The sequence below is a fragment of the Columba livia genome, chromosome 2, assembly GCF_036013475.1.
Source record: "Columba livia isolate bColLiv1 breed racing homer chromosome 2, bColLiv1.pat.W.v2, whole genome shotgun sequence".
NCBI classification, from domain to species: domain Eukaryota; kingdom Metazoa; phylum Chordata; class Aves; order Columbiformes; family Columbidae; genus Columba; species Columba livia.
In genome coordinates this window covers 145377004-145401512 of record NC_088603.1, presented here as the reverse complement: position 1 = coordinate 145401512, position 24509 = coordinate 145377004, and the positions used below count along the sequence as shown (strand labels likewise).

General features: G+C 35.0%; 1 protein-coding gene across 6 annotated transcripts in view; it reads left to right on the top strand.

Moving 5' to 3' along the window:
• Positions 1–24509, top strand: part of CSMD3 (CUB and Sushi multiple domains 3) — a 631749-nt gene that overhangs the window by 393001 nt on the left and 214239 nt on the right. For all 6 annotated transcript variants that reach the window (XM_065054280.1, XM_065054281.1, XM_065054284.1 and 3 more), the window contains 4 exons: positions 923–1039; positions 7447–7662; positions 8264–8452; positions 23418–23587. In XM_065054280.1, coding sequence (XP_064910352.1) covers positions 923–1039; positions 7447–7662; positions 8264–8452; positions 23418–23587 — 692 coding nt within the window. The remainder of the gene's footprint in view (positions 1–922; positions 1040–7446; positions 7663–8263; positions 8453–23417; positions 23588–24509) is intronic.

The following is a 24509-nucleotide window of genomic DNA, read 5'->3' as shown; positions in this document are numbered from 1 at the left end:
CAAAAAAATTTTAGTAATGTGTATAATTAGGCTAAGAAAAAGAATAGAAATAGGTGTTTTTAATCTTGAAGAAAAAAAAAAGTAGAAATACTAATTTCTTTCATAATGTCCTTCTGAAATAATCCATATTTAGAGAAGTATCATGTAATAACTTTGCTTGGTAGTGAGTTTTAATCACTGTTTTTGATAAAAAGATAATTCTAAGGAATAAGAGCCTCTTCACCACTAAAAATTACTCAATTAGTTTAGTACTTCAAAAGCTCTGGAATGGAAAATTCAGCATTAAAATGTAACAGTGAAATGTGAAGATATTTATGCCAGTGTTGTAAGATTTTATTTTTGCATTTTGTATTAATTCAAGCTGTAATTTAATTTTTGTATTGCTCAATTACTGATTACTTTTACAAAGTCACTATTGATACTGTAGAAAGACTTATTCTCATATTGTCAGCTGTCATTATCATTTACGTTAAAGATACAGATGCATATGCAATAATTAGATACAACAAAGGATGTCATGCTTCCCTGCAATAATATTTTCAGTCAGTAATTCTTCAATAGCAACATCTACTCTGTAGCATTTTAACTTTTCAGCCTTATCTTGTGGACACATCTGTTTTGTTGAATCCATATCTTTGTCTACCTTCATCTTCCTGCTGAACTTGTGATTTTCACAGAGTCTCAATAAAATATGAAAAAACAGCTAGGGATTAATACCTATAAAAATGTTAATTATTCATTGATTATTTTATTATTGTGTAAAAATGGGCTGTAGTTATATGTGGAATTGCTGACCAGCAATTTTTAAATAATTTTAAAGCCAGAAGCGGGGGGGGAGGGTGTTTTAATATTTTCATATATTTTCTCTCATCTGTAAGTTTTATATTAATTATTTTATTATTATTATATTTGTTATTTCTAGCTTTATGTGGTGGAGATGTTAGAGGACCTAGTGGAACAATTTTGTCCCCTGGTTATCCTGATCTGTATCCAAATTCTTTGAATTGTACGTGGACTGTGGATGTTACCCATGGAAAAGGTAAATAAATCCTCTTCTCTTTTTCTGCCTATTTTTTGTCATATATAAGTTCAGTATTCTCTGCTACAGGTGTAGGTCTGTGTTTGCAGATATGAAGTAGGAATTGTATTTCTGATGTTTGTTTTTGTTTATTTTTATTGTAGTAATTCCTGGGATTCCAGGTGTGGACTAGGTCCTAATGCTTTCTACACTACAGGAAGTCCCTAAAAGTCTATAGTCCAAGTAACGGTTGTATGCACACTAATTTGTTCCAATTAAAAGAGGATGAATGCTTTTTCTGTGTTGAGGAGGAAATGCCTTATCTTAGACAGAGATTAGCTGGAAAAAGTCATTGATATTTAGCCTTGGTATCAACAGAAGAATCTGAAGCGAAGACTTAAAAGAAGATTTTATTTATATTATAGCATAAAAAAGGAATTCATGTAATGAGAGAAGAGTTGTTTAAAAGGTTACTCATTGTGCTAAATTTTACATTATGACTAGCTGTTGACAAGTAAATATCTGACAAAAAATTCCTATTATTTTGAAGAAAAGAAACTGTTTCAGCTTACTGAGACACATTTTCAGAGTGACAGCATATAAATGGCAGTTTAATATATATTTATGGATTGAATAAATAATATAATTTAGAAATAAATGTAGAGGGAAAAATAATAAATAATGGAACTTAATAAGAGACAAGTTCAGTTCTGAATTTCATCATTTTTCTCTGTGAGGGCATGAAAATCATTACAAAGTATACTGTTGATGTATTCCTTTAGTAATGATCTATTAATAACATAAAAATAAGACTTCCCTAACAGAGAATTATGTTAATCTGTGATCCTCGTGTTCTACTTTGTACAAATAGTGTGATAGTTCTTCATCGACATGTTAAATAGCTCCAACTGGATGTCCCGTTTAAAGCTCCTTAAAGTGTCAAAGTGGCAAAGTGTGTATCTCAAAATTATTCCTCCAGCTATTCCACAATCTTCTCTTACTACCAAATGATGCCACTGTGTCAATATAATTTTCTTGTAAGTGTCCACAGTGAAAAAGCATTCTGAAATTGCTGAGGCTACATACAAATGCTACATTTACCCTTGTTATCTCTAGGTATGATACATTGGTTTTAGAGTTGCGGGAAAATAAGGTACAGTGGATCTTTTGCAAAGGAGAAAAGATGTGGGAAGAATATAACTGTTCTTCTTGGTAAGCAAGAAAGTGTAAGAAAACAGCCCTGTAGTAATTTATTTGGAAGCCTATGTGAAAACTCACTGGAAAACCAACCCAAGCTTTGCAATGTGGCCATCGAAGAGAAGTTGCAGAGATGGATAAGGGTTTACCTTCGATGGAGTAATATGTGACTGAAAAATATGTAAATTCTACAGTAAACATAAGACCAAATTAAGCCATATTTTTCAGGATTTGTGAATGATATTTTATTAACATTTTCTTAAATCAAAAATGAGATTGTGGAAGAAAGGGTGTTTTGTTGTTGTTTGTTTGTTCGTTTGAATATTACACAGCAGTTTTGAGATTTATCTTTTTTTCCTTATACCCTCAGCTACAGAAATACTTACAATTTGGGATAAATAAGAGCTGAAATTCTCAATGCGGTTAAATTTTATGTGAGAGTATTGAAAATAAAAACAACACCAAAGATGTTGAGAATCCTGAGAAAACAAATATACAGAAATAATCTATAGAGCTAAATAGACTAATAGTATAAACATACCTATTTATAAGCATGTATACTCAGATACATATGGACTAGAATGTTTGTTGCAATAAGTTTCATGTTATCTTATGGAAATGTTATTAAGGAAAAAAATATTAAATATGAATGCTATGTGGTAATTTGTCGAGCATTTTGATTCATGCTGCTCGAAGATCTGCTGGAATCAATTAAAGACTGAGGAGTTGTTGTAGTTGGAAATATTGTGTGAATTTTTCGTATTTTGTTCTTGTTGGCAAAAAGGTATTAACAATTTAAGCTCATGTAGTACTGCATGAGAAAGGTAGCTCTCCTTTTATGACACTAAGCTACAGGCTTACTTAATTTAACTTTAAAATTCTAACAGTAAAGCTCCATGTCTGAGCAACCTAGTCCATTAGGCCACTTCTGTATTTAATCGGCAAATGTATATATCTTTAGGATATTAATCATGTCACTCTGAAAACGTATCTAAAGTGGATGGACTGAATGATCCTCTGGAAGTGCCTAATTATCTCTATCATCTAATGTCCAGGAGGCTTATATAGTCCCCAGATGAATTGTCCATGAGGAGACTAAGTTTTATATAAGTTAGCATTTGGCAAAAATCAATCTTACATACATAAATGGGTTATTTCATAGTGAAGGAGAAAAATTCTGTTCCAGAAGTCTTTTTTTCTGCTCAGTTTCATGTCTAATACAATTCCGACTTAAGAATATCAAGAAGTACCTTCAATTGGCCATTAACTAGTGATATGTTTTTAAAAAAATAATTAATTAAATTTTCCTTTTGCCACTTTTTTTTTTTTTTTGACAAATTTTAGTAGTTTAAGGTCAGAATGCCAAGAAAATCTGTATAACTTGTAGCTCCAGAATGCTGTGGAGTACTCTTTTAAACACACAGTATCACAGTATGTTTGGGGTTGGAAGGGACCTCAAAAGATCATCTAGTCCAATCCCCCTGCTGGAGAAGGAACGCCTAGGTGAGGTCGCACAGGAACATGTCCAGGCAGGTTTTGAATGTCTCCAGCGAAGGAGACTCCACAACCTCCCTGGGCAGCCTGTTCCAGTGCTCTGTCACCCTCACTGAGAAGAAGATTTTTCTCAAATTTAAGTGGAACCTCTTGTGTTCCATCTCGATCCCATTACCCCTTGTCCTATCATTGTTGGCCACCGAGAAGAGCCTGGCTCCGTCCTCGTGGCACTCACCCTTCATATATTTATAAAGATTAAAAAGGTCACCCCTCAGTCTCCTCCAAACTAAAGAGACCCGGCTCCCTCAGCCTTTCTTCATAAGGGAGATGCTCCACTCCCTTAATCATCTTGGTTACCCTACGCTGGACCCTCTCCAGCAGTTCACTGTCCTTCAACTGAGGGGCCCAGAACTGGACACAATATTCTAGATGGGGTCTCACCAGGGTGGAGTAGAGGGGAAGGAGGACCTCTCTCGATCTACTAACCAACCCCTTCTAATACACCCCAGGATACCATTGGCCTTCCTGGCCACAAGGGCACAGTGCTGGCTCATGGTCATCCTGTTGTCCACCAGGACCCCCAGGTCCCTTTCTCCTACACTGCTCTCTAATATGTAATTTCCCAACCTATACTGGAACCTGGGATTGTTCCTGCCCAGATGCAGGACTCTACACTTTCCCTTGTTAAATTTCATCAGGTTATTCCCCGCCCAACTCTCCAGCCTGTCCAGGTCCCGCTGGATGGCAGCACAGCCTTCTGGTGTGTCAGCCACTCCTCCAAGCTTAGTGTCATCAGCAAACTTGCTGATAGTACACTCTATTCCCTCGTCCAAATCGTTAATGAATATATTGTATAATATTGGCCCCAGTACTGACCCCTGAGGCACTCCACTAGATACTAGACTCCACACCATTGACTACCACTCTCTGGCTTCTCTCCTTAAGCCAGGTTGCAACCCACCTCACTACTCTATTGTCTAGACCACACCTCCTCACCTTAGCTGTGAGGATGCTGTGGGAGACTGTGTCAAAGGCTTTACTGAAGTCAAGGTAGACCACATCCACCACTCTGCCATCATCCATCCACCTTGTTACATTCTCATAAAAGGCTGTGAGTTTGGTCAAGCATGACTTACCCCTTACTATTTAATTGCCCCCTAACCCAGTCCTCATCAACTAAAGCAAACTCCTCCATTAACCTGGCTTCATCCGGGGTCTCAGGCGTACAGGTCTTCCCAGGACAGCCTCCAGCAGAGTAGACAGAGACAAAGAAGGCATTCAGTAATTCTGCCTTCTCTGTATCTTCTGCCACCAGGGCACCCACCCCATTCATCAGTGGGCCTACATTGCCTCTGGTATTAGTTTTATCTGCTATGTATTTGAAAAAGTTCTTTTTGCAGTCCTTGACCCCTCTCGCCAGCTGTAATTCTAAGAAGGCCTTGGCTATCCTAGCTGCCTTCCTACATCCTCTAACAGCAGCCTTATATTCCTCCCAAGTGGCCAGCCCCTGCTTCCATGACCTGTAAACTCTCCTCTTCTGCTTGAGCAAAGCCAACAGATCCCTATTCAACCACGCAGGCCTCCTGGCTCCCTTCCTTGACCTTCATGTTGCATCTTCATATTGCTATTGCATAACAGCAGGCAATTAAATGCATATATTTAGTTAAAAGATTTGTATTTTACACCCGTGTGTTTTGTATTGCTAAGAAAAACAGATTCTGTGTTTTTACATACTGTCTCAACTAACATAATCTGCAATATAAATATATATATTTATTTTAGTGTAAAAGCGTATCTAAAATTCTGGAATTCTGGAATGATTTTTCATTTGTTTTCATGTGGATCAGCATGACGATTCTTGAATGTCCATTAAAAATCGATGTGATTATTTTTTTTTTTAGATTTGTTAACTAGGGAATGGAACATGTGCCTTAAGCATAGTTAATATTACTAGTAATTGGTATTAGTGGAAAGGAAACATCTATCATAAGAATAATTATTTTATTTTTTCTGCTGTTAGCAAGCAATTCAATATATGGTCAAGTGAAATTTATGGAGTACCAATGGTATATTTTAAACTATTTACTAACAAAACAGTTAATTTACCCCTTTCTCAACAGACTGGATTGTAAGATGGAGAAATTACATTAGAGTGTTATTTCTTTCTATCTTCATTTCAGATTTTTAAATATTTCTCTTATATAGAAAGGTACACATGAGGCAGAATGAGAAATAATCACCCTGAACATTTCTTTTAAAATTCTTCTAATGAGAAGACACAATCTATCACATAGCATATATTAATGTGATTAGAATATTTTCCCAAGAAAATCAAATTGTACAGCTACGGCTGGAATATACCTTGGTGTTTTGCTTAGAAACGTCATGGCAATCTGGAAAACTGATTGAAAAATTCCCTTGAGTTAAACCTTGAATCTGATGTTTGAACAACACTCAGTGAAGCTCAGCCATGATTCACAGGAATTCCATTATTTTTATTTACTACCATAACATTTTCTTCAGCACTTCTGATTTTCTTGTTGCACTATTCATGAATACATAAAAATAAACAAAATGAATTTCGATTGTAGTAAATGCAACAAATATGGCCTGAATCTCAGCTTCATTCTGTATATATCTCTTATATCACATTTTTCTCTTAAGAGCTATCTTTTCATGTCAAATCACTGCTTTCTCCTATGGAAAACTGATAAAAAGAAATAAACCATTTCAGAGTTTATCAGTCCCAAAATTAATTTTGTTACCCTGTTGGGAAGTTCTTGGTGGAGGGAGTATGGAAAAGTAAGAAGGCAAAATATTTGTTTGCTTTTTGATTAAACTATGTCCGTTGTCTGTGAGAGTACCCAGTGATCATCAGGCTTCATATTCAATCACATCTTCCCAAGCATTACATCATTAAATATATTTTACAGAGCCTGAATCATTGGTTTGTGACTTTTAAGAAGAAACTGAAAATTCTATTACACTCGAGGTCTAAATAATATTCAAGATACCTAATGTATTCCCCTGTTTATTTTTCCTTTTTCTCTGTTTTTTTTTTTTTTTTTTAATTTTGAAGTTTCTGTGCATTCTACCCAAAGATTGTGGTCTAAGTCTTAGAGAATCGAAGAAAAAGCATCTGTCTTCACCTTTTAGTTGCTATTTATTGCTATTTTATTGCTGTTGTGTTGCAGGATATATCTTCTTTTCTAGATATGTGATTTGTATCTGATGTTTTGAAAAAAGACATACTGTTGACATATGCCGCATCTTATAAAGAGACCTCCCATTTTTTTTGGGAAGGAAACGCTGCTGTTACTGAATGTGCCATAAGAATATAACATCATATATTTTATAACCTTTCTTTTCATTACTGCTGTACAAGGATGCTGGTGACTGTAAGAAACAAGGTTTACCTTTTCCATTCTGCCATAACCAGTTTTTAGTTTTGAATATACACAGTGCATCATTGGATTTTACATAGAAATGCAAGCATATGTCTCTGAATTCTATGAATCAAGCATCCATTTTGCAAAAGAGGCAAAAATGAAAGACAGTATCAAAACCAAAAGGTATTTTAATATTGAAATCAGAAAATATACTAATTTTTAGAAGAATTGGATTATTTTCATTTTCTGAACCATGATTTATAATGAAATACATGAATTTAATCCTTGGTTTAACTGCATTGATCTTCACAGTGTGATATGTGAATCTAATTCTACTTTTTCTAATAGGAGTGCAGTTCACCTTCTACACCTTTCATTTGGAGGATCACCATGACTACTTACTAATAACAGAGAATGGCAGTTTCACACATCCATTAGCACGTCTGACTGGCTCAGAACTTCCTTCACCAATCAATGCTGGTCTCTATGGAAATTTCAGGGCTCAGTTGCGTTTTATTTCAGATTTTTCAATATCATATGAAGGATTTAATATTTCTTTCTCTGGTAAGGAAGTACCGGTAACAACAAACTTTTTCACTATTTTATGTAAAGAGAAAAAAAGAAGTTTAAACTTGAAGTGATTTTGATGTACGCATATACTGAATCATAACATTACATAAGCTGTTTCCTAAACACAACAATTCAAAGTTAGAAATCCTCTCTGGCTCTGTAGAGACTTTTCTGCTATGCGATAGATAAGATGGCAGTTAACTATAAGAAATTATCAAATGAGGGGAGGAAACAGAACTAATTTCAGTTAGTGAAATTCCAGATGAGCCCAAGTGTCAATTATTTGGACTTTTATTCTGTGCCATTGTTTACATTTGTCTTATGTACCTGGAATATTTATGGCTTTTACAAGAGTGATAAAGCATGTTGTTTTATGCATCTTTAGAACATTGTGTACGTATTCATCAGTCTTCATGTTTTAATGTAGTATAATTGCAAATTTAACGTTCACACATTCATTTTGGTTTTTAAATCTGAAATCTGTATTGATAGTCAGGTGGAAATATACAGAAATGACTAGACTACAAAATGACAAATATGACTAATTGAAAACATGTATTCACTTCTACAATCTGACTTGCTCTCTTGTTTTCAGAGTATAATCTTGAACCTTGTGAAGATCCTGGGATCCCACAATTTGGTGACAGAATAGGTTTTAATTTTGGAGTGGGAGATATTCTGACATTCTCTTGTTCATCTGGATATCGTTTAGAAGGAGCTTCAGAGATTATTTGTCTTGGTGGTGGCCGAAGAGTATGGAGTGCACCTCTTCCAAGGTGTGTGGGTACGTGGTCAGCTGCTTTCATTTGCTTGTATGTGTAGTCATTGTCCATGGATTTGCAGATTGACAGCATGGAAAAGCATGGTAATACACATTTTACTTTTTATTGTACTCTCATATTCTCCATATTTCCTTAGCCAAATTTATTTAATCTTTTCCTAATATAATTAGTATTAGAACTATAAGTGCACTGCGTAGTCTATACTTGAAAGCATTTCAAATTGAGAGCACAATGCTTGTTCTTCTTATTTTGATTAATAGGTTAGAAAACTAGGCATAAATCTTAAACAGCAGTTCAGATGCTTAACAATTGACTCTTTTTTTGTCAATGCAAGCTTCTAAGTGATACCCATATTACAAAAATGTGTATATGTAGTCAGAGAACTTAGACCAAAGTTATTTCATAAAACTAGGTCCATGTATGCATGTGTGCAGTCAACCTGGGCTTTCTGTGTAAGTCAGAGTAGAGAACCACATGTTCAGAATATCCTCAGAACAGTTGTTCTGGTTTTAAAATTATAGTTGAGATAAATGAGAGAAAATGCTTTCTGACGATGCAGAGGTAGCCTACATAAGTAGCTTTTGGCTAGAAAGTTAATTTTTCATGGCTAATGTTGTCTGAGTAATTCTTCCTGAATACCTTGATATTCAGTTCTGTTGAGAATAACAAAATCTCTAAAAAGTAGGGCATTTCCTTGCCTACATTTTTTTATTTATTTACGAGTATATGCTACTTAGAAAAGTTTATATATTAATATATCTGTATCAATGTGCATTTGAAATATTTTATTTTTTCATACTAAGTTGTATGATCATAAAACATAAGCTTCAGAATCTTATTGTATAATAGCAAACACATAATAAATCAATAGTTATTATCCACTGTTAGTTGCTGTATCATAATTTTCATGTCCAAGCTATTCCTGTCCTTTGTATAACTGAAGTGAATTTGGCATATGCATCAGTGTCATTTATGTATGTATGGTATAGATAGTATAACAGTCGGTGTAGTGCATGAATAAAAGTTATTTTTTGTGTTGGAATTGAGAGTTTCTGCCCATAAGAATAATAAGCAACATATGCACAGTTTTGAAGACAGGTTACAATTTAGTAATACATTTATGGAAGTGTTAATATACTGAAAATGTTTTGGTAAATTATCAGTAAAGAAGAATTTGTACAGAAACAGAAAAAAAAATGCTTTTTATAGTTTTCATGGCATAAAAAATAATGTTTACAGTTATTTATTTGCTATTATCTATGACTGGTTCCTAGTTCACATGCTCCTGATGCTTAATACTATAAGAACCACAAAGGTTAAGACCAGTAACTTGGGTTGTTTGTTTTTTTTTTTTGGTAGTGTTCATATGTCATTTATTGGCTGCAAATTGACTTTTCAGTATGTTGGACTCCTGAACTCTACTAAATTCAAAATTTGAAAAATCAGTTGACTCATAAATACCTTGTGAAAATTCCATAAGCAGAGACTGAATTTGATAGATTAACAGTACTTTACACTATTTTTTTTTTTTGTTTATTTCCAATGCTTAAAATTTAGTGTGATTTGTATTATCGGATTCCTTAGATTGCTTGAAATTTGCCATATAGTTAAATAAAACAATCCTCGTTTTGGTAATACATGTTTATATGTTTATGTCTTCATTCTCTGTTTCGGTTATACATATGTTATTTTGTTTTCCCAAGAATTTGACAATATTCACAGCTCATCTATTTATTTTGGAATTAAACTTAACAGATTTAACCAGAAGTTTAATGCAAAGTTTACTTAAACGTTTTGTAACCTTTAATTTACAGTCAGAAAATAAACAAAAATGTAGTAGTTATGGCAATATACCTAGTCTATGAACTAGCCATTTCAGTTTCTCAATCAGTCATCACAGGATTGTCTTCTGCTGTCTTTGCTGTGTTTCTGGTACCATATACTGAATGAAAAGAACACCAGCAACAGAAGTCACATTTGCCAAATGTGAGACAGGTCTGCTTGACATGGTGCAGAGATTCTTGGAAATACATAGCTATACCAGATTTCCAGTAGATTGAGAATATTTAAGACTTAGTAATTATTCTGTCTGTAATATCTTCAAGTACAGACAAAACAAAACACTACTGTCTGTATTTCTGAAACTAGCTTTTATTCCTGTTTTGTCATTATAATATGTGTATAATAATGGCCAACTACAGATTGAAACTACTAAGCCTATTGTCAGCATTTGAAAATTCAGTTTGTATTATTACTCTCTGACATATTCTCAGTGTGGATTTATTATTTCCTTTTGTGCTCTTCTGTATATTCAACCGTAAATCACAAAAACTTTACATATATATAGTTGGGACATTTTTTAATTGGCCAAAGCTCTAGGTAAATTATCACTCTTCCTATCTCCCTCTTTTACTCAGGGCAGACATAGCAAAAGGTTAGCACATCTGTTAAATGGTCATCTTTATTGGTCAGAATTTCATGTTAGCGTTCTAGGTCCTGTAAAGAGAAATAATAATTTAGGTTTTTCATGCAAACTACAGAGAATTAATGGATAAAGAAGAAATCACTAATTTTGTTTTCAATAAAACTTAAGAAAATTTCATTTGAGATACTATGAATTTGTCATTAGTTAAAAATCTGTAAGAAGAAAAATTTTGTTAGCAAAGTGAAGAGTGTGGATGCTAAAAATTGATCATATAATTAAATTAAACTTTCAAATTTTGTATTAGTTCTATCTTGCTTTAATATATTCATTACTGTTCGGAAAGTGAACTCTATGGTAGCGGTTGCTTAGAATAGTTACAACCAGAAGAAAACATTGAAGAACCTGAGAGACATACTAAGCTAGGAATTCTAAATTAATGGCATTAATCTAGGAAATTGATTAAAGAATAAATAATTTGCCAATGAATCAGAAGCTGTCTTCATCTTCTTACTCAGAAGTTGGATAAATAAATGTCACATATTAATTCATATTACTATTATTCAATTTATGAAGATACTATTTTTCAAACCCAAATTTGAAATAAAAAAAAAAATAGAAATTAAGAACTAATAAATGAAAAAGTAGTGTTCAAATAACAAATGAATACGTGTTACTGAATTTTTAAAGCTGAACTGCTCAAATGATGACACTATCTAAATTCTATAGGGCTTGATGTTGTGCTGGAACAATTTTTAAAACAAGTTTTTTTCTAAAATGCAGAAATATTTTCCATATTTCTGTTTATTTATCTGGTTCTTTTAAATTACTAATAGCTTCAAAGTTGATAAACTGTTACTGAATACTACTATTTCTAAATCGTGATGAACACGATAATTACAAATATCCACACTTGCTAATTACATGGTTGGTAGAGGTTCACAAAAATACATGTGTATGTCTTGTTTATATATCTGTACATCACTCCTGGTATCCTAGAGTTACCTTATAATAAGTGCATGTATTCTCTGTATAGGTAAAAGAATCCACTATCTGAGTCAGCTTATTTTGGGGTAGATGTCTGCAATGACTCATGAATTGTATCACTCGTGTTTCCAGCTTATATATGGTAGTTTTAATTAACTTACAAACAAAGTCAGCATACTGTCATTTTTTTTTCTCTGTTTTATTTGTTTTAGTTTTGGCTGGCTATTTTTTGGGTATCTAAATGAGTATTCCTTTTCAATACATCTGGAGACGTGATTAATAATACTGTTAATAACAGTGAGAAACTGATCACATCAATTCAATTCTGAAAACTCTTATATTTACTTAAATATACACTTTCATTATTAACAAGCAGTAATATCAAATATTTTATCCTATGACTGTTAATGCTTCTTTAAGCAAATAACTAAAAATAAGGAGGGGATGTTTTATTCTTGTGGAAAGAGGTAACTGTTGGAACAAGTTTATTTAATGTGATAAGTCCACTTCCCTCTTTAACTGCTTCCATATGTTGAAAACTGATGCATTATTTTCTATCAAGCCATATCAATTGTCGGTCTTTTCAGATTTGTGTTCGTTCTTGCCTCTTGACTGTAGAATTTCTATATTTATCCACTTACATCTGCTTTGAAATTAACTTCTTGAAGGTCAATAGATTACTCAAATGTGAGGTCTTACCACTATCAAACAGAAGAGATACAGACAGTAATCATATTTCTATATTTTAATCTCTTGTTATTATGTGGAAGACAGCAATATACTGGTGAGCGGTTGAAAGTCTTTGATCTGCTATTACTCCTTACAACTTTCTATGCAGTTGATTGCTAATCATAAAGATTTGGCATTCATTTTATTGAATTTTTCTTATGCTTACTCAGGTAAATATCCCATTTTTTCAAAATGCAGAAGGGTATGTTAAGGGAGAAGACAAAATTAAGAAGGAGCGAGTTGAGAGTGTATGGGTCAGGATCAAGGGGCAGGCTGGCAGGGGTAACGCTGTTGTGGGCGTCTATTACAGGCCACCAGATCAGGCTGAGGAAGCTGATGAGGCCTTCTATGGGCAGCTGAGAGTGGCCTCACAGTCACAGGCCCTGGTTGTTGTGGGTGATTTTAACTTCCTTGATGTTTCCTGGAAGGACCATTCAGCCAGCCAGCCACAGTCCAGGAGGTTCCTCCAGTGCATTGATGATAACTTCCTCATGCAGATGGTGGAGGAGCTGACTAGGAGAGGAGTGCTGCTGGATCTCATCCTCACTAACAAGGAGGGTCTGGTCGAAGCAGTTAAGGTTGAGGGCTGCCTGGGTTGCAGTGACCATGAGATGGTGGAGTTCAGCATCTTGGGTGGCAGGAACAGAATAGCAAGTAGAATTGCCACCCTGGACTTTAGCAGGGCTAACTTTGGCCTTTTCAAGCAATTGCTGGGGGAAATCCCATGGGCAAGGCTGCTTGAAGGAAAAGGGGCCCAAGATAGCTGGATTGCGTTCAGAGATTGCTTCTTCCACGCTCAGGATCAGAGCATCCCCACATGTAGGAAGTCAAGGAAGGGAGCCAGGAGGCCTGCGTGGTTGAGTAGGGATCTGTTGGCTTTGCTCAAGCAGAAGAGGAGAGTTTACAGGTCATGGAAGCAGGGGCTGGCCACTTGGGAGAAATATAAGGCTGCTGTTAGAGGATGTAGGAAGGCAGCTAGGATAGCCAAGGCCTCCTTAGAATTACAGCTGGCGAGAGGGGTCAAGGACTGCAAAAAGAACTTTTTCAAATACATAGCAGATAAAACTAATACCAGAGGCAATGTAGGCTCACTGATGAATGGGGTGGGTGCCCTGGTGGCAGAAGATACAGAGAAGGCAGAATTACTGAATGCCTTCTTTGTCTCTGTCTACTCTGCCGGAGGCTGTCCTGGGGAGCCCTGTACGTCTGAGACCCCGGATGAAGCCAGGTCAATGGAGGAGTTTGCTTTAGTTGATGAGGACTGGGATAGGGAGCAATTAAATAGTCTGGACATTCATAAATCCCTGGGTCCAGATGGGATGCATCCGCAGGTGCTGAGGGAGCTGGCTGAAGTCATTGCAAGACCGCTCTCCATCGTCTTTGCCAAGTCTTGGGAAGCGGGAGAAGTGCCCGGGGATTAGAGGAAAGCAAAAGTTACTCCAGTCTTCAAAAAGGGCGAGAAGGAGGACCCGGGTAACTATAGACTGGTCAGCCTCACCTCTGTCCCTAAGAAAGTAATGGAACAGCTTCTCCTTGGTGTCATCTCAAGGCATATGAAGGATGAGAGGGTAATTAGGGGCAGTCAGCATGGCTTTACCAAGGGTAAGTCATGCTTGACCAAACTCATCGCCTTTTATGAGAATATAACAAGGTGGATGGATGATGGCAGAGCGGTGGATGTGGTCTACCTTGACTTCAGTAAAGCCTTTGACACAGTCTCCCACAGCATCCTCACAGCTAAGGTGAGGAGGTGTGGTCTAGACAATAGAGTAGTGAGGTGGGTTGCAAACTGGCTTAAGGAGAGAAGCCAGAGAGTGGTAGTCAATGGTGCGGAGTTTAGCTGGAGGCCAGTATCTAGTGGAGTGCCTCAGGAGTCAGTACTGGGGCCAATATTATACAATATATTCATTAACGATTTGGACGAGGGAATAGAGTGTACTATCAGCAAGTTTGCTGATGACACTAAGCTTGGAGGAGTGGCTGACACGCCAGAAGGCTGTGCTGCCATCCAGTGGAACCTGGATGGGCTGGAGAGTTGGGCGGGGAATAACCTGATGAAATTTAACAAGGGAAAGTGTAGAGTCCTGCATCTGGGCAGGAACAACCCCAGGTTCCAGTATAGGTTGGGAAATTACATATTAGAGAGCAGTGTAGGGGAAAGGGACCTGGGGGTCCTGGTGGACAACAGGGTGACCATGAGCCAGCACTGTGCCCTTGTGGCCAGGAAGGCAAATGGCATCCTGGGGTGGATTAGAAGAGGTTGGTTAGTAGATTGAGAGAGGTCCTCCTTCCCCTCTACTCCACCCTGGTGAGACCCCATCTAGAATATTGTGTCCAGTTCTGGGCCCCTCAGCTCAAGAAGGACAGGGAACTGCTGGAGAGGGTCCAGCGTAGGGCAACCAAGATGATTAAGGGAGTGGAGCACCTCCCCTATGAAGAAAGGCTGAGGGAGCTGGGGCTCTTTAGTTTGGAGAAGAGGAGACTGAGGGGTGACCTTTTTAATCTTTATAAATATATAAAGGGTGAGTGCCACGAGGATGGAGCCAGGCTCTTCTCGGTGGCCAACAATGATAGGACAAGGGGTAATGGGATCAAGCTGGAACACAAGAGGTTCCACTTAAATTTGAGAAGAAACTTCTTCTCAGTGAGAGTGACAGAGCACTGGAACAGGCTGCCCAGGGGGGTTGTGGAGTCTCCTTCGCTGGAGACGTTCAAAACCCGCCTGGACATGTTCCTGTGCGACCTCACCTAGGCGTTCCTTCTCCAGCAGGAGGATTGGACTAGATGATCTTTTGAGGTCCCTTCCAATCCCAAAAATACTGTGATACTGTGTGAAGAAAAGAAAAATAGTAGCAGGAAACTTTTCACTAGACTAGTCTTTTGAAAGTACTTTGTTTACCGCCACATATTTTTAATTGTCTGAACAGTCTATGAAATGAGTATGAAATAGTCTAAATGGTATAGGATCTTGATCAAATAATGGGTTGACCCCAGCTAGTAGATGAGCCACCAACCCAGACACTTGCTTACTCCACACAGTAGGATGAGGGAGACAATTGAAAAGCCAAAACCAAGGAAAAAAAAAAAATAAAAAACAACAAAACAAACCAAAACAGAACCAAAATAAAGACAGGTCAAAATAAAGACAGTTTAATAAGTGATGGGAAAAAAAAATAAAATAAAGTGATGCCAAGCAGTCACTCACAACTAGCAGACTGATGCCCAGTCAATCTCCAAGCAATGACTACTTTTAAAAATTCCCTTGATTTTATTGCAGAGGATGGCACTCTGTGCCATGAAATGTCTCTTTGGTCAGTTCAGATCAGCTGTCACAGTTGTGTCCCCTCCCAGCCTCTTGCCTACTCAGTGGGGGAGCATCATGAGAAAGATAGAAGATCTTGGTGCTGTGCAGCAGTAACTAAAACACAGTTGTGTTATCAACACTGCTCTGGTCACAAATCTAAAACATGTACTATATGGACTGCTATGAATTAACTCTATCCCAGCCAAACCCAGTACTATCTGTTGATATTTCTAAGGATTAAAAAAAAAATAAAAAAGAGCAGAGAGTCTTTTCAGTGCTTGCTTTGAACTTCAACATAGACAGTGAAAACATTTAATTTTTGATACTGAGTAACAGATTCTTGAAAAAATACTGCAAGTATGAATACTTTTTCACTTTAAGCTTTTTCTGGAAGCAAAATCTAAGCTTTGGATAGTCCTAAGTAATCAACATTTTCAACATTATATTAGGGGCATATCTCCAGCTTGTCATACAAGTACAGGTATCACCTTAAATTTGTCAATATGCAGTTTACTCTTTTTTATGGTGCTGTAGTGCCTCTGAACTGGTTCTGAATCATTTACAGCACTGCCTAGTGTTCCTTACAATTTTCAGTGACATACATATCTTAAAAGAAGACAGTTTTAACTTCCCTGTAACTGTGGTATAAACAAGAATAAAGAAGAACAGTTAGTGTTGCTTTAAAGGAATGAAATAATAAATAATGAAATAAAAATTAAACTTGTCTGACAATCTGTAACAGAATTAAGATGATTAAAGATCTGTAAGAATATTGCCATTCCTTAGTTTCATACTTTTCATGCTTTATTCAAATAATAACCAAATGCAGTGTTCATATTCACCACACAAACTGCTTTCTTGGAATTACCTGTATTTCTAGTGAAATGTAGAAAGTTGTCTCTTTTATGCCAGGATTCTTCATGTCTTTTTTTCTCTCCCCTGTCCTCTTTCATTTTCTTCTTTTCCCTTTCCCTTTCCTTTTCCTTTCTTTTTTTTTTCTTCCCTTATAAGGCTGCTCAATAGCCAAATTGCATAACTTTTCATTATAACTTTCATATCAGAAATTATAATCCATAAATGTTTCTATGTCTGTGTAAAGAAAATAATCGAGTCTCTTCATAGGTTCCCAATTGTGTAGGGCCTTTTTCTCTGGCTTCCTCAGGGCCATACAGTTTCTTTCTGGTCTGCTAAACCTTAGTTGGAAAATGCTGACTTTAAAATCTTGTATTCTTGTCCTTATATGCTACTTACACTTATATTTCTCCTTATAACATTTTCTGTCCATTTTTCTCGCTATGTCTTAAACAGTTAAGATCAGAGTTTTTGACATTCCAAGGAGCTATACCCCTTATGATTATGAAAAGCAGACAAACAAACAAAACCAAACATAAAACCTACAAGAAAATTCATTTATGTAATGTGCATTGTATTATTTTCAGATAATACTGACTATGGATGATTGCTGATAAATATTTTTGCTAAGGTGATAGTGTTTTTCCTGTCTACCAATATAGCTTATTTGCAAAGCTTGAGTTAAGGTGCTTTTCAGGGTATACCTGGGCAGTGAAAAATAGAAATGTCTGGAGGGTTATATTGTATGAAAGAAAAAAATAATTCAGTGTTGAACTGAAACACAGTTACATAACCAATGATGTGAAGGTTCTACTGCAGATATGTCTGCAGTAATGGCAAGGTCTCTTAGTTAGAGAGAAAGCCATTAACTACTCTCTGCACATTTTATTCCATATTGTCATTAGAGTCTTGCTGCATAGCTTTATCCATTTCTGTGCATACATGAAATTTAAGACAAAGGTTGGATTTAATATTTTGGGCTGTAAAAGGTGTCTTTTGGTAGTTGTAACTGAGATTTCTTTTAATATGTAGAATGTTTTGGCAGCATGAATTCTCAGTTTTAGGACATTGATATTCACTTGTAAATGTGTCACTGATTCTTCTCTAAACAAATCAATCCTAATCCTTCTTTAGTTTGCCAGAAGTAAATTTATTCCTTTTTTCTGTCATTTCTAAACATGTTGTATTTCTGTTATTTTCTTCAGGGATAGGATATCCCAAACAAAGTAAATATGGCCATCGAGAGCCCACCATCAGATAGTATAATGGTGTTATAATGTGATAACCACTTTCTTTAATTTTCCTATGTATTCTAATATTTTACAAAAAGTTTTAATTGTTCCTGTTCACTCCATGGAAATCTTTACTAAGTTCCAACAGTTCTTGAGTTATTTTGTGTTTTGTTTTGGGTTTTTATATTTTGGGGTTGTTTTGTTTAGTTTTGTTGTTCTTGTTTGTTTGTTTGTTTGTTTGTTTTAGAGACAGTTCTAGTTAGTTTAAAATCAAATTTTGCACATTGGTTGTTTAAATTATTCTAAGATACAATATATATTTGTTAATACATTTTATCTTGTTAACACTAATGCAGAAGCTCATTTGTCATGCTATTTCTCCATCTTCTTTTGGTCAACTGCAATGCAGGAGCATGTTCTTTAAAGTATATGGGACTCCATTCTCGTCAGCTGGAGCTATTGACTGCAAAAATAATAGTAATAATATAAATAATTGTCTTTCATTAAAACATAAGCCACGTAAGAGTCAAAAAATAGTATGTGCAAAGTATATTGAAAGTAAATTTAATAAACAGACAGCTACGTTAATCTTTTGATGTTCAGATCAACTCTGATGTAGATGCATGAACTGCAGATACATACTAAGAAATTGCAGTTATTTCGTTTTGGATCCATGAAAGGAAGTCTGATCTTTTGGAACAATCTGAAAGTGAAAAACACGATTCTTACTGATTGAAGAAGATAAGGTTCCTTACATTTTCTTCATCAGCATAAGTTTCCTTGTACTTTGTCAGAATACTAAAACCACCTGGATATCTTTTGAGGACCTCAGAACTCAAGTTATTCAAGGAAATAACGCTGTTTTGTTTTGACAAGAGTCTATTTTCTTGCTTTCATCTGCTGCAGAGAAAAGTCCCATCAGAGTTCCAGACCCGAGCGGACGGAGGAAGAAATGCAGGCGACTCAATATGAGTGATAAAGCATACTTCAACTTTATTGCCCGAGATAGCGTGCATTTATACCAAATACCATAATTATGCATACTTGTCTCTATCTAATAGGCTAAGCACATTTACTTACTCCACCTACTTGGGTTTAGCTAGCTATGCGCATCCCGCATTCTTCTGACTCTTATCTCTTCAAAAATATCCTGACCCTGCCTTAGTCAGTACATTTCCGTTCCCCCCTTTCCCACGGCCTAATAGACAAGCTAACTAAGGCCTACTTATGTCAACTAAAATGGGCTCTGCTCGTACAGTTGCTTGGTGGACTCATGTCTGTGCTCCTTGAGCCAATCCCCGACAATCTGCCATCAGTTGAAGAGGTAGAACTTCTGAAGATTAATCTTTTTATAAGAAACAGTTATTTGACCACTGAATTTAGGTATACTTTCTTAAGTAGCTGTTGATTTGCAGTCTACTGCCTCTATTGGTTGAAGAAAAAAATCCTTTTTAGAATGTTTCCACTTGCCCAATCAAGCTGTTGCAGTGTTCTTAGTCTCCTAACCAAGAGGTAACATATTTTCAAAATACAGAACTGCTATTTACAGCTCTTATATTTTGATTCCAAGGGATCTTCTTGAACAAAACAATAGCTGAATTTCAATCTGTAGCAGCATGTCACATTTCTTTGTTTGATAATTATTTATGGTAAGTATTTCATCAGCTGAATTGTGAGAAACCTTGCAAAGTTCTCCTAATAGAGCACATTAAAAAAAAAAAAAAAGCCATTCAAGAATTGTTTTCAAATGGTTAAAGTACCCAAACAGATGCATTTCATTCCTTTGTTACAATAACAATTGCATTTTAGAAGATTACAGAATTTAAATGTACTAATAAACAGTAGTTCAAACTCATCTGGTTTATTATGGAAATGTGCAAGGAACACATATTCATAACCAAAGATATAACAGTCATTTCTTACAAATAGCTTATTGTATCAGTGTTTTCCTTTCATTAATTTTGAGTTTTTGTTTATTCTTCTTTCTAATACTGAAATGATTCTATATTTCTGGTAAAGTCCAGAAACTCTTGTATTTTATACAAGGCTGAATTAAACTCTTTGTGAAAACAGCTGCATGATGAAATGTTTCCTTATCTCTTATTTCTATTTTCTTTTTTTCTTTTTTTTTCCCTACAAGCAAAGTGTGTAGGGTAGGTTCTAAGTTTCAGCTTAAATAAGTAGCTTTTCTTCAGAGAAATATGTCACTAACACAACCTGAATTTCATCTCTATTTAATAGGGAACGTTACTAAAATGAAACATTAAGGCACTGCAGACATGCTTGTAATTTCTGATAATAGCTCTAGGTATGTTTTTAAAGGATGGTCACAGACTTCCTCTTCTTCTGTGATTTTTTCCCTTATGTCTGAAGTAGTGTTTTGTGTCTTTTCTCTCTTTTTTATTTTCCTCTTTACACTTTTTCCTTTAATTTTATCCAGGCTTGCCTTTTCAGTCTCTCTTTTCTGTCACTTACTGTAATGCCTATTAAAATGATTTCCCAAGCACTTTAAGCAAATTACAGATGTTTGCATTTGTTTTAAATTTAAGAACTCAGGTTTTATTTTGTTTCAATTTGGTTTTGTTTGTCGTTGTTTTTCCCTGACACTCTTTTACTCAGTACTTAGGAGTATTTTGTTCTCTTTTGATTTATGCTATAATATTAACATCAAATAATAGAAGAAAACTATAGGTTACTTGAAGTTCCATGTAATTTTAAGCAACATAGCTGTCTGTTCATATTGACAAATAAAAGTGATGATTAGCAGATAGAATTATCCATGGTACAGTTTGGAAAGTCATATAATACTAATGGCATATATTCCCGGTTTGAATCTGCACTTACTCAGAATTATACTGGTTGGGGTTTTGTCTGTGTTTGGTTTGTTTGGTTGATTTTTGTTGTTTTTCTGAAGTTATAATTTGTGCGGACAGGAGGCAGGTAAAGAAGCAAGGCATTAATTTGATTTTGTGAGAATCCCTCTGAGAAGTGTATAAAAGAAGCCATTGTTGTAGGCCACAGTGTTTCCATGGAACTGTAATGATATGACTGAATGCTATGAGAGAAATTATTTTCTGCTATGGTTTTCAAGACTACTGTTACTAGACATGCTTTCTTGTCTGCTAACAGGAGGGTTGAGATCGTATATAGAAGCATAGAATAGTTTGGCTTTCCAAGAAAATCATCTAGTCCAGCCCCTTGCTGTGGGCAGAGATATCTTTCAGTAGATCAGGTTGCTCAAAGCCCCATCTAACCTGACCTTGAACACTTCCAGTGATGGAGCATCCACAACTTGGAATATAATATTCTCTACATTAAGAAAAATACAATCAGATTGAAAAATATTATGACATGAAAAATTTCCTTATTTTTAACAGAAGACATAACATAGTTCTCAAAAAATAGCTGAAAGTGTCCTAAAAGTTGACTCACTGCTGTGTTTAGATTTTTTTAAATTGCTTTGAATTACAGTTTTGATAGAAACAGAGTTGCTGCTTCAACTTAATACCATAAATACCTTCAGCCTTTTGACTTTTCTGTCTCTCTGGAATGGGAAAGGATATCCCACTAACTTAAAATTACAATCATCTTATTCCTCTATGTTGTAATTCAAACTGACCTATGCATCTTCAGAGTAGCAAATACACGTTTATTTGAGAATAAAATTAAAGGATAGACATGATCATGTGGATTAGAAGGTTTTTCACTTCTGTCTAGGTTATGTGTATCCAACTGTCCTAAGGCAGAGTGATGACACCTGAATTATTTGGGTACTTGTTCCGTATCTCTGTCGAATTAAACATAGTCTTCAAGAATTTCTTCCTCTTTGATCTGTGCCTGATTTGACTTCCTGCACAATGTTTGTTTTACCTGCACACCAAAAGAATACTTAATCAATGACTTTATTCAATGACTTTATTTTTGTACAAATTTAATGTACAAAATATATATTTCAATATCCTGCATTTCGCTCAAACAAGTCAGGTGGGGGAATGATAATAATTTTAATAAAAAATAATAGTTTTTAAAATAGATACCGTAGATTGTTTAAACATCTTTTCAAACCATTAAAGTACCACATGGTTTTGCACAATACAGTTGATTATTCTGTGAAATTATAAAACAATGTTTTTCCCAAGTTAAAATAACTGGGGTGCATTCTTATGAGAATGGCTAAAATAAACGACAAAAATATTGAAGTGATCCTGAAAAAAACACAAACCATAAATTCAGAAAATTTAGTGTTACAGTTAAATTTAAAATTAATTTCTAATCTATTAAAAAGAGAGGAAGTGCTCTTATTCTTGCACTACAATGACACATAACTGTTGTTTGTCTGTCTCAACTGTGACACATACAAAACCAAATAAAACAAGGAAGGAAAGAACTGTAAGAGTTTGTCAGTGTTAATTTTAAATACTTGGTACTTCACTGCTAAAATATCTTAACTAAAATTATGCAAGTACTCTAAAATATGACAGTAAATGGAAGTTAGTTATTAATGCCTAATGTAGCGTTACCTCAAGTTTTTATGTTCGGAGGTTTTTTGTGATTGAACTTAGTTACCAAAGTCCGCAACTGTAAAGTTTCCATTTTGGAATGGTAATAGTATTACTTGGAAACACTTTCTTATTTTTATTTGTAACTCTTAAGCTTAATTCCTTCCCTGTCCGTTCGTCCCCCACCCCGAGTTACTATTTTTCTACCCATTTATTGATGAAATTATTTCTTTCTTTTGTTTAATTGGTAGATATAGTATAAGTCTCTTTCTAATGTAATTTATACCATTGACCATGTTGTTTATTATAGTACATTACCAATAGAGAAGATTTATCTTTTTTCACTGATCTATGTGAAAATGTGTGTATCTGCATATATGTAAATTTATATGTGTGCATGTATATGTCTCCTTCCCTGGAGACATTCAAAACACACCTGGACATGTTCCTGTGTGACCTCATCTAGGCGTTCCTGCTCTGGCAGGGGGATTGGACTAGATGATCTTCAGACGTCCCTTCCAATCCCAAACATACTGTGATACTGTGAATATATACACATATAAACCTCTAGAATACTTTTACTTTAATTCACAAATCTTTATCAATTTCTGTGTTGGTGAAATAAGCTTTAGCAAAAACAAGTTTATTTCCTCCAAAACAAAATTCAAGAAAGATTCTTTAAAATATAATTATGGAATGGAATGTTCCATTAATAAAAATGTCCACATTATTTGACATATTTCCATTAAAATTTTGCAGCAACTTAAAATATTCTTGTAGCCTTCAATCACTGTCATGAACATACATTTAAAACCAGATATTAGATGTTGATAAATGTTATTAAAGTGTAACTATATTACATTAACATTCCCATTGTCACCTTTAATAAAAATGTTTATGTTTTCTATTACAATATACCTTAACATTTTCTTTTACTTACAGCTGAATGTGGAGCCTCCACAACAAGTAATGAAGGAATCTTATTGTCCCCAAATTATCCTCTTAACTATGAAAACAACCATGAATGTATTTATAGCATTCAGGTACAAGCAGGGAAAGGAATCAATATTTCTGCCAGAACATTTCACTTAGCACAAGGAGATGTACTTAAGGTACGTACACATGTAACGTATTTGTTGTTTCTAGACTTGTCATTTCTCATGCTGTTGAAGTTTATCATCTGTCTGTGACAGTACAGTATCAGGTAAATTGATGTTATTAATATTTTAGAAAAGATGTATCTAAATCAGTGCCATTTCTAAAAAGACAAAACTTAGTCAACTTGAAATGCTTCCATAATCTGTTCCTTAAATAGATATACTTTTTTTTTCACTACATATAGTTAAAAAAGATTGAAACTGTAAATGAAATGCTGCCTTAATGTGTATTTGTATTCTATTCTTAGTATTAAATACTCACCAATTACATCTTTTATGAATTCTGTTGTTTTCCTCAGTATCTTCAAAACTTACGCTGTGATCTAAACATAATAAACATTACACCCAGAAGCTTAATTTAGTACACTGTTTACATACTACATTTTATACATGAGATGAATGCTTTAAATGACTGTAATCTTGTGTGGTGTGTAACATCTCCTGCAAATGGTAATCACAGTAATTACATGTGAAAAGAATTTTTTTATTAAACAAAGAAGAAACAAAGGAAATAATAGGATACTAGAATTTTCCAAAGTTTTATAGAGTGGTTTCGTCCTATAAATTCAGTAGCAATTACTTTGATTTGTTCACAGCTTTTATTACTGTATTCCCCAAAATATAATTTTCCAGATACGTATTGCTTAGTCAACTACATATTTAAGGTGATGGTAAGGGCAAGTGTTTTGCAGCATAAAAGTATTAAATTATTATCTAATTTTTCAGAATACATTATTTAATTAAACTTACCTCTCAGAAATCAAAGGAACAAGAGGTACCATGCCAATCACACTTGATTAAAAAAAAAGTTTTTCTCTGCCATGTATTTATTAAAATTAGAAGGATTGTGTAAAGTTGTTTCTAAGAAACAATTACA